At 33.3% G+C, this 19,247-nt stretch overlaps 1 protein-coding gene across 1 annotated transcript in view; it reads right to left on the bottom strand.

The window, feature by feature from the left end:
• LOC115877495 (high affinity cGMP-specific 3',5'-cyclic phosphodiesterase 9A) overlaps positions 1-19,247 on the bottom strand; it is a 543,425-nt gene that overhangs the window by 124,497 nt on the left and 399,681 nt on the right. The window contains exon 4 of the mRNA XM_030893689.1: positions 3,433-3,668. Within this exon, the coding sequence (XP_030749549.1) occupies positions 3,433-3,523 (91 nt within the window). The 5' untranslated portion in view covers positions 3,524-3,668. The remainder of the gene's footprint in view (positions 1-3,432; positions 3,669-19,247) is intronic.

Here is a 19,247-nt window from a genome sequence, read left to right on the forward strand (position 1 = left end):
TTTAATTATTATTTTTATTTACTTAAAATGTAATTAGTGTAAATCTAACTATAATTAAAATGTAATTAAAGTATTTCTGTTAATAATTTTCTAATTGTACAAAAAAAGTGTTACTAAATGAAGATATACTTAATTTATGAAAAAAATTATTATATTCAATATGATCTTTTATGAAAAAATGTAAATTATTTATAATTATATATTTTTCAATAATTAACGGACTTTATACGGCGCCGGCATGTTTTTGACCGAGACTACAGGTTGAACTTGAATGATACCGTACGTATAATGAAAGACTGCGCGCTCACCGCCTTCTATCTCAAAAAAGGGTTTGAGGTACAAAAAAATTTTTGAAACAAAAGTTGTAGAGAATTTTATCCTCTACAATATTTATAGTAAATACAAATACCGTAAATGTGAAAAGAAACGAGATATTTGCAAAAAATGCGCAAAAAATCGATTTTTTGACCTTTGACCTCAGTTATCTACAAGTCGCGCACATGCTATCATGTGTAGGTTTTGATACATGTTTTAGGATATTAAAATAACGATTTATACGAGTTTACAGCCCGTTATCTTGTATTCCCAGATTCCTACCCTATTTCGACTAAAATGACTGGACTACAAGGCATATGATGACTTTAGTTTGTTTATTTATATATTCCCCTACTCTTTACAAAGACCTATATTTAATATCAATTAAACTTAGTTACGTAATCGAGAGCCCGATCTTTAAATTCATTGTTGCCAACCATGGACATATTCGGCGCCGTGCTGAAAGGAAAAAAAAATTAATTTTCAAAGCAATCCGTATTTTCCAAAAAACTCAGCAATCCGTGAAATTTTTAAAACTTTTTTGATGGTATCTTGCTGAACATCCCAAAGCGGGGCAACTTTGCCCCAATAACCATGTTCGTATCTATTACGGTTACCGAGATACCAATGCTCGTACCTCGAATTTGTAGCACCCTGTATAATATTGGTTGAAATTACCCTCCTTCAGAACTGACGGACATTAATTAAAGTATATATTTTATTAAATTAATAATTAATTAAAGTATAATTTTTTTTATAGATAATATACCGGATGCGCCTCAAAAGTGGCTCACCCCTATAACGTTTTTATTTTTTGCGATAAAAAATTGAGATTTGGTATGTTAATATATGACATATATTAGGACTGATTGACGTATTTAATTGTTTTCTGTCACTTCCTGTTTCGCCGGCAATGACTACAACTTTTGATTTTTAAATATTACCCTCGTCTTTTTGTTGCTTTACTCGATAGAAAAACTCGATCGATTCTCTGAATAGAATGACATATCATATGTCAACTTAGACATTTTCGAATATGGTTTATTAGAAATTGCAACATGCGATTCATAACGACAATTTGACCCGAAATACCAAGTGTTTGGTTCCAAACTATTCGTAAAAAAATGTTTTTTCCAAATATGAGCCACCCTCGTTCCATTTGAAAAAATTGAGATATGATTAAAAATACGATTTGGCCGTTTTTAACCATCCAGGACAAGACACGAATAACATTAGACGACCAAATCTATTTTTCCAAGACTCCTTGATTAAGAATTAGTGTTTTTAACACAGCGATGGCACTCTAGATTGAAATTTAAAATCTCGTTTAAAAATCAATTTTGTTTTAAAGAAAAATTTCAAAAGTTGACATATGATATGTCACTCTATTCAGAATGTCATTTTCTATCGAATGAAGTAAAAAGATACCGAGACAGCCATTTAAAAATCAAAAGTTATAGTCATTTCCGGCGAAACAGGAGGTGACAGAAAACAATTGAGTATGTCAATCAATCCTAATCTATGTCATATACTAACATACCAAATCTCGTTTTTTTATCTGAAAAAATAAAAAAGTTATAGGGGTGAGCCACTTTTGAGATGCATCCGGTATATTAGATAAAATCTTTTTACTTAAAATGACACTCTGTATTTTTATTTCTACAGCAAAATTACTTATATAAATCGACAAACAACAAATATAACTTTCTAAACCTCCAGAATGTGTTTTATTCATCGCTTTTTCAGAACGAAGAATAGTTTCGTCGAAATTGACTGTTCGATATATACGAACTTTTAAATTTAGTTTTGTAGGCGGAAAAAAACTTCGTGAGGCTATTGAAATATGCATGTGACGTAAGGAAATGCTGTAGAAAAGTTTGGAAGACTGAAAATGCCGTAAAAGTAAAAATATACCGCAAATAAAGCATACAGTGACTTAGTAATTAGCTATATTTTTAGTTATTTTAAGCATACATAATTATATACAGAGTGTTTCAAAAAACATGTGCCATCTCTCGTGGGAAGATTCCTCACGTAAAAATAAGGTTTATTTTTCATATCAACATACGTCCGATTCTGCTTTGTTTCGTAGCTACAGGGTGTTAAAGTCTTAATAATCTTTCGATTTATTATAATTTTCTTCCAAGTACTTTTAGCGTTTCGAATGAAATTTTGAGGGTAAAAGTTACTATAAATGTAACATATTTTAAAGCCAAAAAAATGTCGAACTATTCACTAGGGACGTGTACACAGGATTATCCTTGGAATATTTTTCTAAAAAAAACATGTACGCCATTGACTTTTTTTCTCTTGTTAGCGAAATAGTGTAAGCAATTTAATGCCGATTATAAATTATCTCTTGATATTATAATTTAAAAAATTATATATATAATTATCTTAAATACCAATATTTTTTATTTTAAATTGGTGTAGGTTAGACTAATACTAATAATAACTAATAGAAATGATATTTAATAATAAAATAGGCAAAATATATATTTTATTAATTTTATTTTTATTTTTATTTTAATTTTATTAATTGTGATTAATAAAATTGCGTTTATCTCATGAGACCGAATTCGACAAAATGTCAAGAGATAACTTGTAATTGGCATTAAAACGTACGGTAACATGGTACGAACTACACAAATTCGATATCAAAAGAAAAAAGTCAGTGGTGCACATGTTTTTTTTTTTTGAAAAATATTCCAGTGATAACCCATAATTCAGTCTCCCCTGATGAATTTATCGACACTTTTTCAGCATTGAAATATGTAACACCTATAGTAACTTTCTACCCTCAAAATTTCATTCGAACCACTAAAAGTACTTGGAAGAAAAGTATAATAATAGACCGAAAGATTATTAAGATTTTAACACCCTGTAGCTACGAAACAAAGCAGAATCGAACCGATGCGATATGAAAAATAAATCTTATTTTTACGTGAGGAATCTCCCCACGGGAGGTTGCACATGTTTTTTGAAACACCCTGTATACATATATCACAGAATTGTGATCCATAAGTGGATAAGGGTCTCTTGTAATCTGAGTATGCACAAGGGGTGAGAAGAAGAAAAAAACATCAAGTACAAATTAATTGTGCATTCTTCACTTACTTTTGACTTGTTCTACTGGGGTGTTCGATTTGAACAGCGCTGCCTCGACGCGTTGCCCCACACTGAAAAACACCGTCGTGTGACGGTCCATGGGCCTCCAAGGGGCCGTTGCCCACTCATCGCCTGAGCAGCCCCATCGAGGCGCCGCTGGTCTCGCTTCTCTCGCTTTTGTCTCGCCAGCTTCGCAGTGGTTCGGTCTGGTTCAACGATCGGCTCGATTCCATGTTCATTCTAACCTGTAACAACATAAAGTTCATTCTAACCTGTAACAACACTTTACATAATCCTAAGATAAGATGTAAATATATTTGGATAGTTTCAGAGATATTAATAAATAAATAAAAAATATATATTTTCAATAAGTCAACAAAGTTGATGAAATATTGTCTTTTCAAAATAATTACAAATAAAATGAAGGTACAGCTCATCATATTTTTATGCAATTGCCTCAAAAGTCTTAAACATCGATTTGTAAGAAAAAACTAGTTTTATAAAAAATTCATTACTTTTGACTTTTGAGATAACAAAATTTTTTACGCTTATACTTCTAGGCTCCGACATTTTTTGGAAACTAGTTAAGGTGTGACTTTGACCTGAATCTGCGAAAATATGATTTTTTATGTGTGTTAATATTGTAACACCCTGTATAAACCATTTCCTTTGGCCTAATAATTGTTAATTTTTTCATATTTTGTATTGACTCTGTAATTTTAACACATATTGAATAATATCTAAGAGCAAAATAATTTCTCCATAAAATATGGTCCACCGCGCACCGTTGGGATTTTAGGCGCCGCGCCGTTGACCCTGGATTTATCGAGAGATTCGCAAGTGCAAGTAGTCGATGCACCGCCTTCTGTTAGTTTAAAAGCTACCTCGTCTCTTGGTATTCCCCGCAGGTGTTATAGTTTGTCTACTGAAGGGAAGCCTTAATTTAACTACATATTAGGCTATACCGGGCAAATTCCAATTTAGATAGATTTTATTAATAAATTGAATAAATACATATCTCTATAACAAGTAATATGAAGATACCTAGTTTTTCTTTTAATTCACTGTTAATATTAAAGAATATCGGTGTTCAACAATATCACATATGTTCGAAGCAAAAAACAACGCTGTAAAACGCATGCATATGCATGAGGAGTCGTGGAACGATTGCCCTCATCCAATTCGGCGTTGAAACTGAACCGGAGGCAGCCGGAATACTCAATGTTGTTTAATATGGAGATTTTTGCAAGCCTTTCGTGGCGATTGAACCTTTTTATGGGCATTCGCCCCGCTTCCTTGCCCGTATAAATAAAACTTTTACTGTTATCGAAACGTCCCTGAAATTTTAACAAGTTCTAATGAAGGAATACGTTGGAGAAGTTAAAAACAATGCAGAATTTTGAAAAAATAAAACTGGCGTTTTTACTTTCTACAATATCTATCATGTATTAAAGCAATTAGTTATTCGTACCACAGGTTAGGTTCCGTTAGGTTGCCGGGGTTTGTATTATTGTATACCAAATTTTCCTCTGTTTCTTTCTTTGCGTTAAAGTCTAGTACTTAAGTAAGTATTTGCAGCTCTTCCAGCAAGGTTCCCGGTGTCGCTGATGTTGGCTTCTACTGTTTCCTCTAGTCCCTCAAAAAAAGCGTGCCATAAAGTTTTAAAGCGTTGGTTTTCCAGTGCCGGACAGAGGCACAACAGGTACTCTATCGTTTTTTCTTCCTCTCCCCATTCTCAGCAGTAGTCGTCGTTGGAAATCTTCCCTCTCACCAGGTTTACCCCCTTGAGGCAGTTTCCAGTAACGACACCTACAATTATTATGCGTACTAGGTTTTTTTGGTGCTCTACTAGTTATTTAGTCTTTTTGCTATATACCAAAGAATATTATAATTTATCTACCACTGGCCACAGTCTTCGAGCTGTAGCGCAGTACTTACGGTTTTGTCACGTCTCTTGCTGCTTGGCTTTGATAGTTCCTGTAGCTTCCTCAGTGTGTTGATCGATGGCCCCATAAAACCATGCCTTTGCTTTTGGTCCCGGTCGAATGTAGAATGTAGAATGAATAAGAGGGGGGGGGGTTAATCACTGCGACCTTAAATATCTATTGTGCCCCCCTTCCTTGAGTCATCACACAGTCTATAACCCATCATACCCTGTTGTAGAGGGAACAGGGTATTTCCATCCTCCTCTAACAACAGTTCTTCCTCCGAGGGTACACATCCTTCCACGGTTGGAGTTTGGCCCTCCGTTCCGCCCTTCACAGTCGAGGAGGAGGTGGAGGAGGAACCCGTGAGGTGGAGGCTGGAGGATCTGTCTCTATTTTCTCCACCTCTTTAACTTGGTCTTTCCTTAGACCTGATACCGGTGTTGTCCCGTATCTATAATAGAGGATATGTCTCTTTCTCCATTGCCTCCTTGGATTTGAGGTCAATTCCTATTGTGAGGACCTGACCATGACCCCCCTCCCTCGAGTTGATGATTCGCCAAATCGATGTCCTTACATTGAAGTTCTGACCCTGGATAAGGCTCAGCAGGTAGGTGGTGTCTTTCCCCTTGCTCCTCGACAGAAAGACCGTGATGGCTGCCCCTTTAGGGATGTTTTTTCCCTTCACCGCAACCAGTTCCGGCCCTTGCCAATTTTTAAGCTTAGGTGTACGATTTCCACCAACCAATTCGCCGATTCTTGAGATACACAAACTATGAGGACCACCCGAAAGTGTATCCCCGCAAAACGCAGCTAACCCACATTTTGTAGATCGTTGTGTTGCGATCCGATCGCCAATACTTCGTTCAGTATAGCCTCTTCTAGAGACGTTTGCTGGTCGGTGGTTAGAGCAACCTCTGGAAAATTCTTTGGCAGCACCGCCATTTTCACTTGTCCAGCAATAGCGGCAAAACTGGTGATACAGTCGTCAGACCTATAGTGTTTATGATTGGTTAGGTTGTATCTGCTATTGTTGATTTAATTAAAGATGATAGAGATCAAAATTTTGTAGCTAACAGATCTCAGTGCAATAGCTTAGATTAAATAAAGCAAATCTTATGTCAAGAAAGTCTGTTGACTAGAACCAAAAGCAAAGGCATGGTTTTAATGTAAAAAGTACGAAAAAATGTCAATGTCGTCTTCAAAAACGAATATCTCCAACAAAAATAAAGCTAGAACCAAAGGTTCCAACCCTCAACTGTAATACCAAAGCCAATTCTTTTTGTTATCTATTTTTATTAAATATTCTAATTTTAGCATTTTAAACTTGCAATTCGCATCTAATTAAAAATATTTTCTTTAAATGGAAACAAAATTACAATAGTAGAGTTATTTTTAACATAAAAACATTATTTGATTTTAATTAAATACATTTTTAGCATAGGCATAAATATTTCTACAAAGCGTAAAATTTCATCAGTATCTCCATATTTTTTTAAAGTATTGAATTATTGTAGGTAATAAAATGTGCATAATGTAAAGTTATAAAGTAAGGTCTAGTATAAGAAATTATAAGGAATATTCATTATATATTTAGTTTGCTACACTGAAAATTTGATAAGGAATGACCCAGTGTCATTAAAAAAAAATAATAACACTGGAAGAAAATAGTATATTGTTTTATTTGGAGTAAAAATTACACTTATTATTTATACTATGAGAGAATAAAACATAATTTGGCAATATTAATAGTATACTTTTTTAATCGATTAGTGATTAATGTGTTATCAGCATCTTCTAAAATTATAATAATTATGTACCTTTAAAAAATTTCGTTATAGCCGAAATCGCCCCAATTATGACCCCACTAGCAAAACCGGTGACTAAAAATATGCTCGCTACCGTAGTTGAACTCATCTAAAAAGTTTTTTTAGCTGAAGTGTAATACATTATAATACAAGTTAGACTTTCTGAACATATCAAAATATTTACTTTTTTATTTTTAGTTTTATTTTTAGAATTTTCACAAATAACACTTCCTAACACTTTTAGCGTAATTATATAATAATTTTTTGTATACTCGATATTTTCCGGTGGTGGCAGCACCAACCGAGAAGGCACCAAGCCTATAGGATAATAGAATATATTTAATAAATTAAATAGTTTTTAAATAAAATGACATATTTATTATTACCGATAAAAAACTAAATAAAGTAACGTCTTTATCTTGGATGAATTTTGTAACACCGACAGAATAAATAAAATTGCTTGAAGCAAAAAAAGCAGTAAGTAGCAAGAAAACAGGCGGAACGTGACATTTCTAAGCTAAGCGTAAACAACATGGTGAAAAACCACAATTTGCTGCTTTACAACGAACTTGACGTCAATATAAGCGCAAAAGCGTAATAAACATTCGGAAAATGCTTTTAGAGAAAGAAATTTTATAATGATTATAAATAAGTGGCTTTATTGTCAAAAAATTTTACAATTTGTATACAAAGGTAAAGTACACAAACAAAAGAGAATACAAAACAGGTATACAAATTACATTGTCAGTCTTATTGTTTAAAATAAACATTTATAAATGTTTACAATGTCAAAGAATAATAACATAAAAATAGGATTCAAAAATATTTAGTAAGTTTATAGTAAATATATAGAGATAGCAAATATTAGACCAGTGTTTACAAGATCAAATTCGATTATCAAAATATAAGTCATTTACGCCGTAGAAAGCCTTGTCTAGTAAATAAGATTTCAATGCTTTGCGAAATGAAGAAAATGATGTTATGGATTTGATATCAAATTGCAGGCGATTGTGCATTTTTTTCGAGTTGTATAATATTGAACTTTTAACTAACTCTGAGCGTGGGGTAGGTAGATAAAGATCTTGCTCCGCGTTTCTGACTGGATAAGCGTGAGCCTATCTTGAGAAGCTGATACACGCTTACGTATTAGGCAAACGGATTCAAATATAAATAAGGAAGGAAGAGTTAATATTTTTAATTTTAAGTGGATCAAGAGAAGAACATATGGTATTAGTTAAATATTTGGCTACATTTACAAAGTAATCGTTAAGGTTCTCAGGTGAGGTAGAGATATTGCTAGACGAAGAAGCTTTGTTTCTCAAATCATTCACAATAGACCATGTTTCTTTAGCAACATTACCAGAATTGGAGATATAATGGCAAAAAGCATTTTTGTATTGAAGTAAATTGTGGCCAATTAACTTATTTTGATTCAAAAAATATAAAGTTGTCTATGTCCAGAAATATTAGAACTCCTGTATATTTTGTAGGTCTGCTTTGGAAAAAAATTGTTCGATTTTTATTTTCTCAAAAACTATGCAATCTGGTATTTGTTTATAAGAGACCAAAACTGTAGTAAATACAAGGATGATCATTTTACAAAAAAATCAGTGGTCGGTGGAGTAGGAAAAGATTTCTACTAAGATTTATGTAGGAGTGGGGGTAGTTTTAACCCTTCCCGTACGTTTTGTTGTCATTTTTTTTAACAAAAATTAATCTAAAAATTGAGATAAAAACAAACATAACAGAAAACAAATATTAAAACAAATTTCCTAATTTATTTACAAGAGTTCAATTTAAATAATAGGCAATATACAAATAAATGCTTAAAAATTAGATACAATATATTATAATTCATATAAATAAATATTGTAGGTAATTAATTGTGTTTTCAACTGTATTTGATCGTTTGCAGTAAAACTGGTATTAAATTGAATTAACTCTAAAACAATTTTGTGATTAGAGGAAGTATAGCAAGCCATAAAAATAAATCCGAACTCGAGCAATTAAAATTTTGTTGTTTCAATTAAAATGCACTTGCGTAATCGTTTTAAGAGGGATTCGAAATCTGTTGTGGCGTAACAAATATTTTAGTAAACTGATGAAATGTTTTCACTGAAAGTTCTAATTAACTCGTGAATTTCAGTTATTTTTAACATAATTTTTTTCTTGCAAGAGTTTAAAAATCAAAAGTTGTAGTCATTTCCGGTGAAACAGGAAGTGAGCGAAAACAATTGAATACGTCATTCAATCCTAATTTATGTTATGTATCAAATCACAGTTTTTTATCTGAATAAATAAAAAAGTTATAGGTGTTGTCGACGCCTATGATCCTTATGATAGGCAGTCATTTTCACGCCGTGCCTGCACCCCGTGTCCGCTGATGTTTGCGAGTAGCGGAGTAGTAGGCTTTGGAAACAGTTGAATGTCAGAGATTGTTGATTTCGGCCAGTTTCGGCCCGGAGAGAAGACATTGTTTGTCAAGCTAGTTAGAATTACATTTTAAATATCATTTTCTTTTAAATATATTAATCTCCCGATTACATCAGAAGTGGCGATGAGTTTAATCCAGCGTTCTTAGGCCGTACAGGCGTATTTCTGACTTACTGACGACTATTGACTTGACTTTGACCTTTGACCATATCGTTTCGTAAATGCGTCGGTTTCGAGGATCTATTCGGTCGTCTCAGATACGGGTACCTGTCGGATTTCGGATACCGTCGTCGGATCGGCGAAGCGCGAAAAGAAAACCGGAGGGATCATTCTGCTAGTTCTAGTGCTCGAAGATATTAGCGGAAAAAAATGGAGTGCTGGAAAGAAGGGTCATATCACCCCTGCAAGTTACAGACTCCGGAAGATAACAGGAAAAGGTAGTGAGCCAACACATTATCTGAACAAATCTCTTCTAAAAGGTATTTTAAAATGGCTAGAAAAAAAATCAGATAAATTAGGTAATTACGAGATAAATTCTAAGGTAGTATTTTTATACAGTAAAAATTGTTGCCATGGAGACAGATTTGAGTTTAAAGTAATTGTTCGGATTTTTCGATTTCGGATTTCGGTGATATGAATCGCCTCGTGGTTCAAGAGGTCTCGAAGAGAGGGCGCTACCGTAGTTGGTTGATAAGGGTCGATTTCGCTTGCGAAAGAAGATGGATGCGAACCTCGGCACAAACAGACAGTTTTTCACGTAAAAAGTAAAATTTTATTGTTAAAATTAAAAGTTAAATAAATATCCATCTATGGTCCTCCTGAGGAATAACATTTCTAGAGTTATGTGTTATTTTATTCTCATTAAACTTCTTGATCAAGCCGAAACGTGGAACGGTGGTTTTCAAACATGATTTTTATTGTGCTTTGAAATATTTTGTTGAGCTTTTTAATTAAAAATATTAAACCAAAAGTCGAACAGTAATTTAATAATTTCATTGTTTATTAGGTAAATAAAAAATATATCAAGTATAATAGGTATACAGGTATATTCAAGACTTTATGTGGAAAGGTAAAAAAAGTCTTCAAAAGTTTTTCAGTTTTTCAGAAGTACCTACTATCGATTGTTTCATAAATATATAATTTATATTTTTCATATATACATTTTTAATTATACCCCATTTTACTTATTACTTATTTTATTACTTTAAGTTTAGTTATAGATGTTATTAATATTTCAGCTATATTTTTAATTTACTGAAACTTTCAACTTTAGGTAGTCTAGTATTGCTATATCAATAATATACTAGGTATTACATGAAACATGCGACATGAATGTACTTGGTAATTATCTTTGGTGAATACAAGAGAGAAATAGTAGATATTTAAAATTTAAAGTTGAATATTTATGAAATCAAACGTTTATTAAGGCATATCTAATATTAATTTATTATTAGACACCTCATAATCCTCCTAGTATACACGCATTTTCGATCTAATATTTGAAAATTTATTTTAAGATGCTGTTTTTAATGTAGTCTTTAAGAAAGTTATTTTGTTTTGTACCTATTTATGTAGTTGAATAAATACATGGTTGTAGAAAAGTTAAATAGGTTCCGAACGTCAGGTTTTGCAAATTCACTTGAGAATTATATCAAAAATTCACATAATTTATAAGTATTACATTAGTTTTTCAATTATTATAATATAATTTTAACCACCTCATTATATTTCAGAGTTTTTCAGTTTAATTCAGGTATTTCGCCAGTATATCAGGAACTTTATCTTTATAATACGCCATATTTAAGTAGCAAATAAGACGTAGCTCTAGTATGAGCAGTAAACAATCTAACATATATTTTTTATTTCAGCATTTAAAAATGTCCTTTAAACGATTCTGATAATGTTTCTCCTTTTAGTGTGTTGAGATAATGGTAACAATTAGCTGATAAGGTTTAGTCAATTGGTTTTGTATCAATTGTCTAGTATCAGCAGCAAACAATCTAACATATATTTTTATTTCAGCTTTTAAAAATGTCCCTTAAACGATTCTGATTATGTTTCTCCCTTTAGTGTGTTGTAATAATGGTAACAATTAGCTGATAAGGTTTTGTCAATTGGTTTTGTATCAATTGTCTAGTATCAGCAGCAAACAATCTAACATAATATATTTTTATTTCAGCATTTAAAAATGTCCTTTAAACGATTCTGATTATTTTTGTCCTTTTAGTGTGATGTAACAATGGTAGGAAGTAGCTGATAAAGATATGGCTCAGCAGCAAACAAGCTAATAAATATTTTTATTTCAGCATTTAAAAATGCAATTTAAAAGGTTCTCATTATTTATGTCCTTTTAGTGTGATTGAGAGGAGTGAGGACACTCATAAGTCAGGAATGGCCGAATGTTATCGACGCCTATGATCCTTATGATAGGCAGTCATTTTCACGCCGTGCCTGCACCCCGTGTCCGCTGATGTTTGCGAGTAGCGGAGTAGTAGGCTTTGGAAACAGTTGAATGTCAGAGATTGTTGATTACGGCCAGTTTCGGCCCGGAGAGAAGACATTGTTTGTCAAGCTAGTTAGAATTACATTTTAAATATCAATTTCTGTTAAATACATTAATCTCCCGATTACATAGGGTTAAGCCTCTTTTGCGAAACACCCGCTATGTCTGTGTTGTTAAACCAGCTCTAACGCTCTTTTTTCGACCATATACAGGGTATCCCAGGCTGAACGTGCATTAGAAGTTTCTAGAGAACTACAATATCTAAATCAAAAATTTTTTGCACATCATTGTTTCACAACGAGATCTATCGACTAAAATATTTTCAATATGGCGGAACTTCCGAAAATATCGGAATTTTTTTCTTGCATACTTAAATTCTCTGGAAAATTTTATGAATTTTAATATTAAACACTGTCTACCTAACATTAACCGTTTTTGAGAAAAAAAATATTTAAAATTTTTAGACGAAAAAAACTGCCTGTCGAAAAAAATTGTATAGCCTAAACGTCAAATGTATTAGTTAACAAAGCCATTGTTGCCTAAAGAGAAGACATGTGGCTATTGTAAAACTTGGAAAATAAGTTTGTTATAATAATGCTTTTATTTATTCACTATTCTAATAAACAATATGCATTCCTTCAGAAACTCTCTATTTATTTATCTAGTAATGCTAAAACACTCTATTTTAAAGTCGATTAGAGAAAATAGTATGATTCATTGGCAAGCGATGTAAATATTTATGATCAGGTAACATTGTGATGTAAGAGGAGGCTTAGCTTGCCTGCGGCAGGTCAGTAGTAGACTGGCCAGCCGGCTGTTGTGTTGTGTTTTGTCATAGAGCTGATATTTGGGGGTTGAGAGTCTTTTGACTATAAACGTTGCAAGTACTGTAAGGCAACGGGTCGTTTGACCAGAAGAAAACCTCTTGTGACGTCTTGCCTTCGAGGTTGGTCTTGAGAGTTTGAGGTCTCCCTTGTCTTCTCGATTGACACGATGCGGCGTTGAGGTAGAGAGACTAGTGAGGTACCCCAATTAGCTTATTCGATTGGGATGCGAATCTGTTTAGCGGCAGAATTGCGTCCGGGGGAAGCCCCTATACTATTTCAGGTGACACTAGCTAGTTGCTGAAGATGATTAACCATGAATGATATTTGAATTAGATGGAAAATATGGAATGGGATATATTGAATAGAATATATCAGTGGCTAGGGGGCGGAGTACCCCCGGGTGAGTCTTACTATTTAACTATCAATTTTATCCAGATCAGTAAATGTTTGTTTTGTTATTTTCATGTACAATGAGAGAGTGCTTGCCAATGACCAACTAAATGGATATTTGAGGTGAATTTGCATTGTGAGACCCGGTTGAGTAAGCCCCAGAAATAAGCGATTTTACACTATCTACTTTAAAAATTAAATTGTTCGAATGCCATATAATAATAGCGGTAAAAAAAAATATTGTTGCGAGCCGGTGTGGACTCGACCTAACCTCACAATATGGCCCGCCCTCGGATGACCTTAACATCGCATAGACACCGCAATGATTCATTCGTTCGAGAAGAATCGAGACCCACTAGAATGGACTAGTATATACGAGAACATTCGAAAACCTTCTCTATGCGCCTAACGATCTATGGACTATTCTAGATTTCTTTTACCTGTCGGTATAAAAGCCGGCGGCAGTGGCCTAGAGGGGGCAGTTATAAATATACCAGTGCAGTTGACGCGCGAAAATTCAAAATAAATTCTTAGTTATAAATCGTTTGTAAATAGTTCTATAAGTCTTTTATCGTTATTGTTTTTGTTAATTAGTGTTAAATAAATAGTGTTTAAATAAATTGTGACTTTCTATCCACACGGAACCGACGAAAAACGTAACAATATCATAAATATTTTTTTTCAAATCAACCCATTTTTTTATTTCACTAGTGAAAAGGTTTTTCACTTCGATACTTTATAACTATACATATTCCTATATCTAGAATATATCGTTTTTACGTTATTTAAGACTTAATTTTAAAACGTATATTTTCCTTGTTTTTGTCTATCTTGCTTTGACATTAAGTGTCAAACAAATCAGACAATTTATTTCCATCTGTCAGAAAACTAACTACTTGAATTATCTATATTATAAATACTGCCTGCTTGAGAGTTTAAAAAGTGTATTATTAAAAATATATGTCGTACTTTCACTCTTTAGTGATATCTAATATTTGATATTCTGATTTTTTATTTTCTTGGGATTTAGGTTCGGGGAAACTCTAATTAAGTTTTCATTAAGTTTTTCATATCTTTATTTCATTTTTAAAAAGAAAAAGCAAACGTTACGGCCAAACATTACAGCCTTTATCAATGTAGTGTCAAATAAAAAAAACAGTGTCGAACATAATCCAGAAATTACATACATAAAATTCACAAACACACATAACATAATGTTTACTATAATTAATAAACTAAAATAAACTTGTCAAAACATGACCACATATTTTTTAAAATTATCATTCGTAACACTAAAACTATCTATGTATATCGACTCGTAACGAACTGAAAAACCTTTTCACTAGTCAATTAAAAAAAGTGGATTTCCATTTGAAAATAAATATATTTATGATAATTTTTTAATCGCCCAATTTCGTGACAGCTACCGCCATTATTATACGACATTCGAACAATTTAATTCTGGAAGTAGATAGCCACATGTCTTCTCTTTATGTCATAGTGGCTGTGGTAATCGATAAATTTAATGTTTAGGCTATACAAATTTTTTCGACAGGCAGTTTTTTCCGTCCAAAAATTTTAAATATTTTTTCTCTCAAAAACGGTTAATGTTAGGTAAAGAGGATTTAATATCAAAATTCATAAAATTTTACAGAGAATTTAAGTATGCAATAAAAATGGGGACATCAATTTAAAATAAGTTGCTGTCAACTTACGGTATTTCCGGAAGTGCCGCCATATTGAAAATATTTTTAATCGATAGATTTCGTTGTGAAACAAAAAAATAAAAAAAGCAAAAAATCTCCGATGTAGATATTGTAGTTCTCTAGAAACTTCTAATGCACGCTCAGCCTGGGACACCCTGTATTATATTATACACCCTCTATTATAGACTTTAAGTAACGCAAAAATGAAAAAAAAAATTGCCATTTTTGCACAGAAGATTTCAGAACGGAACTTTTATTTTTCCCTTTCAAATACAAAAAGCTAAAAATTAGAGCTTACGACCCAGGGCATTTAGTCCCGTTCCTCGCTTTTGTTTGGACAGCTAAAAAAATTCTCTCCCCCGGTGTTGAGGGTCCATTATCGTTGCGCGTTCAAAATTAAATGGAAGTTTATCAAATAAGGCCCTAAAAGCTAATTTGAATAGAGGCGGTGGTGTCACAACGGCCTGACGGATGTACTAAATAAATCCGAATTTATTTTGGCGTTGAAGTAGATGAGACAGATACGAGTACATTTTATGGCTGATAAAAGGACATATTTATTTTTATTAATCTATTTAAATGAAATTTGAATAAAGTTTTTAGGATATGAAATGTTGTTTAAACATACCCGGAAAATGGAAGAAATATGGGACCTCTTATATACTCAGTCAAGTCATAAAGGCCGGTTTACACTGGTATTAATTGTAGTAGAGTTCACTATCATACATTTTTTCTACAATATTTTTGCTCATTTTGCTCATTTCTATACAAGTTTCCAATAATTTGAAAAGATAGTTCACTTTAAGTAACAAAAAGACTGGCAAGCACAAGATACGTATCCAAACACTCTCCACAAATAATAGAAGAACTTATTCAGATAAGCTCATCAAAATATATATGCTCAGACAGTCAGGCGGCATTTGGGGCGCTTATGAGTCCAAAGGTATCGTCGAGACTCATCTGAGAATGCCTAGGTGAATTGGGAGCTCTGGCACGAAGGAACAAAATTAAATTATTATTCTGGGTGCCGGGCTACAGCGGCATCCAAGGCAACGAAAAAGCCGATGAGTTAGCTAGGCAAGGATCATCGGCATCCTATTTTGGTCCAGAGCCAGTACTGGGACAACCCAAATGTATGGTCCGTAGTGCACTAAAACTCTGGATCAGGGAAATGCGGAATGTTCACTGGAGTAACAGACAAGCGCACAGGCATAACAAGGCCTTTATCCAAGGACCTAGCTCTAAAACTGTAAAAGAACTGCTAATGCTAAGCAGGAATAAAATGCGGATTGCAAAAGGCTTTTTAACAGGACACATATGGCTGTCAAATGTTACCTGAACAAAAGCTCAACCTGTGTCAAGGAAGTCTTTGCTGAAGACTCTGCGATAAAGATCCTGAAACTAGGCTAGAACCGGAACTAGGCTAGAACGGGAGGCACTATTCTCCCATCCTATCAAGGACCTGCATAAGTTAGTGCAGGGCACAAGACAAACACAATAGGACTCACAGGTCGCAGTGTTTCCGGCAGAGGATGGCCCCTTGTTATTGAAAAAAAAACACTCTCCACTGAGAGTACCTGTTTACATTGGTATGGTACACTAGGAAATCGGAAGAGTAAGAGTGTGGGAGTGGGGCTGGGCTGGTAGAATGTACTATTCAACACGGTCTATCCAATCTACTCTCCCCAGGACTATCTATGGTACACTGTACCGTCACTAGCACAAATTGTTTATATTATTCTCTCTGTTTACATGTACTCTGCTACTATTTATACCAATATAAATCTAAACTTCTCTACACATCTCAAAGTCATAAATCATTGCTAATAGGAAGCCTTAAGGCCCTCTAAGCATATTCCATTATACCTTATACCGTTTATTGAAAGAATTGAGAAGATACGCAAACTACTGGGCGAATTCGTGACAAGGGTTATTTGATTTTCCCTTACGTCTCAAGTGCTGTATGGTGGAGACACCAATCCTTCTGCGGTCAACGCAAAACACTTATTTGCTCTAATTCGGTTAGTGAAGGCATATCGAAGACAGTGTGAATCTGAAAGCGACAGTGTTAACATCTTAAAATGTGTAATATCTGTATCTTTGTATGAAAAATCCGCGTGTATGTATTAAAAATATATTCGTGTTAAACATAGAATAAACATCAAAAATAAAAATTCTATTATCAGTACTGAATATGTCGTATGATCGAAAAAAGTCATTTGGCTTGGAAATGACGATTATTGACGATTTCCAAGCCAACTCTGACGCCAATTCTTGAATGATAGAAAATCCGTATTATTAACGTACTGTACCCAAAATCCGTAAATCTAAGGATTAATCAGTAGTTCTGGCAACACTGTCTCCGTCAACCACTCTGTCGACTGAAAGTGGAACTAGGGTACAGTATTATTTATCCGCTGCGCTGTAAACGACTATAAGCGCGCAGCGGCACAGATCTAAACTAAATCTCGGAATTCTCGGACAGGCTGACGGTAACGCCATCTATATCTCGGACAGGCCACGAAACCGCCCATAAGGTTGCGCATCTTGTTATTTTTTCAAAAAACGGTAGTACGTCCTATAGTTAAGCACTAAGAACGTTATTCAGAAGACGATAAGAAAAACGTAATTCGTTATTTTGCTAGTAGTGCGCATGATTAGCAAGTATAAAGGTCGATTTATAAATTGAAAACGGTGTGGTTCGACGTTGCGGTTGCGATTATTTCTATTTGCTATTACTAACGTTTCAAGGTCAGCGTTTCTGTCGAAGTTAAAAATTGGTTAATTTTTGACGTAAAACGTCAACCGCAACAACAACAACCGAACAATTTATAATCAACAAAACATCCTGCGTATTAACAAACATTTTACCGACCGTAACGTCGGGCGTCGAACCGCAACGTTTTCAGTTTATAAATCGACCTTAATGCATAACGAAAAGATAAGGCATAACGCGCTAAAAATGCTTAAATCTTAAAAAAAATAATTTAAGAACTCTTTAATATACTACCTCACACGGCAAATATTAACAAAAATTAAAACAATTAAGCAAATAGAAACAAGCAATAAATAAATATACGTAAATTATAATTATAAATAATTGTCTAATAAAGCGGCGCGGCGGCGGCGCGGCGGCGAACTGAAATATTACAATCATGTAGCTGTATTTTTAGTTTATATTAATAAATAGTACCTTCTCTGTTTATTTTATTGACAACTTTAATGTATAATAAATATTTTCTATATAAACTCATAATGAAAATTGACGTTTTTAATGTATAACATTAACGAGCAACATAAATAAACTTTATTTATATTTTATTAATGGCTCAAATATTTTTATATACTTATATAAATAGGGTTCATAAATTATTGAAAAATATTTAGGACAAATAAAGTCTGATGAGTTTATAAATGTAAGAAAATACAACAAAACAGAAATATAGCTATATTTCTAACAAACAGAAATATAGCTATATTTCTAGTTAAAAATACATTAGGTGTATAAGTTTAAATAAATTATTCGTCAAAGTACCTACATAATATGTTCTTTAGGTTTCAGTGTAATGTAAAAATAATCGATTATCTTTATTATTATATTATTTTCTGTTATTCTATTTTCATGTTTTATTCTTATTATATTTTTTTCTATTTGTAGGTACGTACCGGGTGGCCAACTAAGAATGGACGCCGGTTGTATCTCAGAAACTACTTCGTATCGTATAACTTTGGGAAAAAAAATCTAATAAGTAAATCAACCAAGAGAAATCGCTGGAAATAATATTCAAGTTCGAAAAATGTCCGCTAGGGGGCGTTTCTCTGACAGCCAATCAGAAAACATGGTTTTTCTCAAAAATATGCAGGTGAACAGGTATTTTAAATATTACTATTGTAATCATCAAGAAATCTGTAATTTTTTTGATATTGAGTATTTTGCTCTATTTCATAAAATAAAGTGGCGGGGGAAGGTTAAACTTCCTTTTACTAAAATAAGAATAACTATGTGTGTGTGTGGTTTGGGTTACCCAATTTACACAAACCAGGGCTCGTTTAAAAGAGCTTTCTTTAATGATCTCCAGTATAAGTTTTGTTTCCATAATTTTTTTCGTGGTAGCTAGAGGGCACTGTTTGACATCAAAACAGATATTGCGCTTTTGCATAAAAAATTTAAATCGGAGGCTATATTTCTCTTTGTACAGTTAAATAGAGCACAAAATTGCAAAATATCAGCA

This window comes from Sitophilus oryzae, unplaced genomic scaffold (assembly GCF_002938485.1).
Source record: "Sitophilus oryzae breed Bouriz unplaced genomic scaffold, Soryzae_2.0 scaffold_1494_pilon_pilon, whole genome shotgun sequence".
NCBI lineage: Eukaryota > Metazoa > Arthropoda > Insecta > Coleoptera > Curculionidae > Sitophilus > Sitophilus oryzae.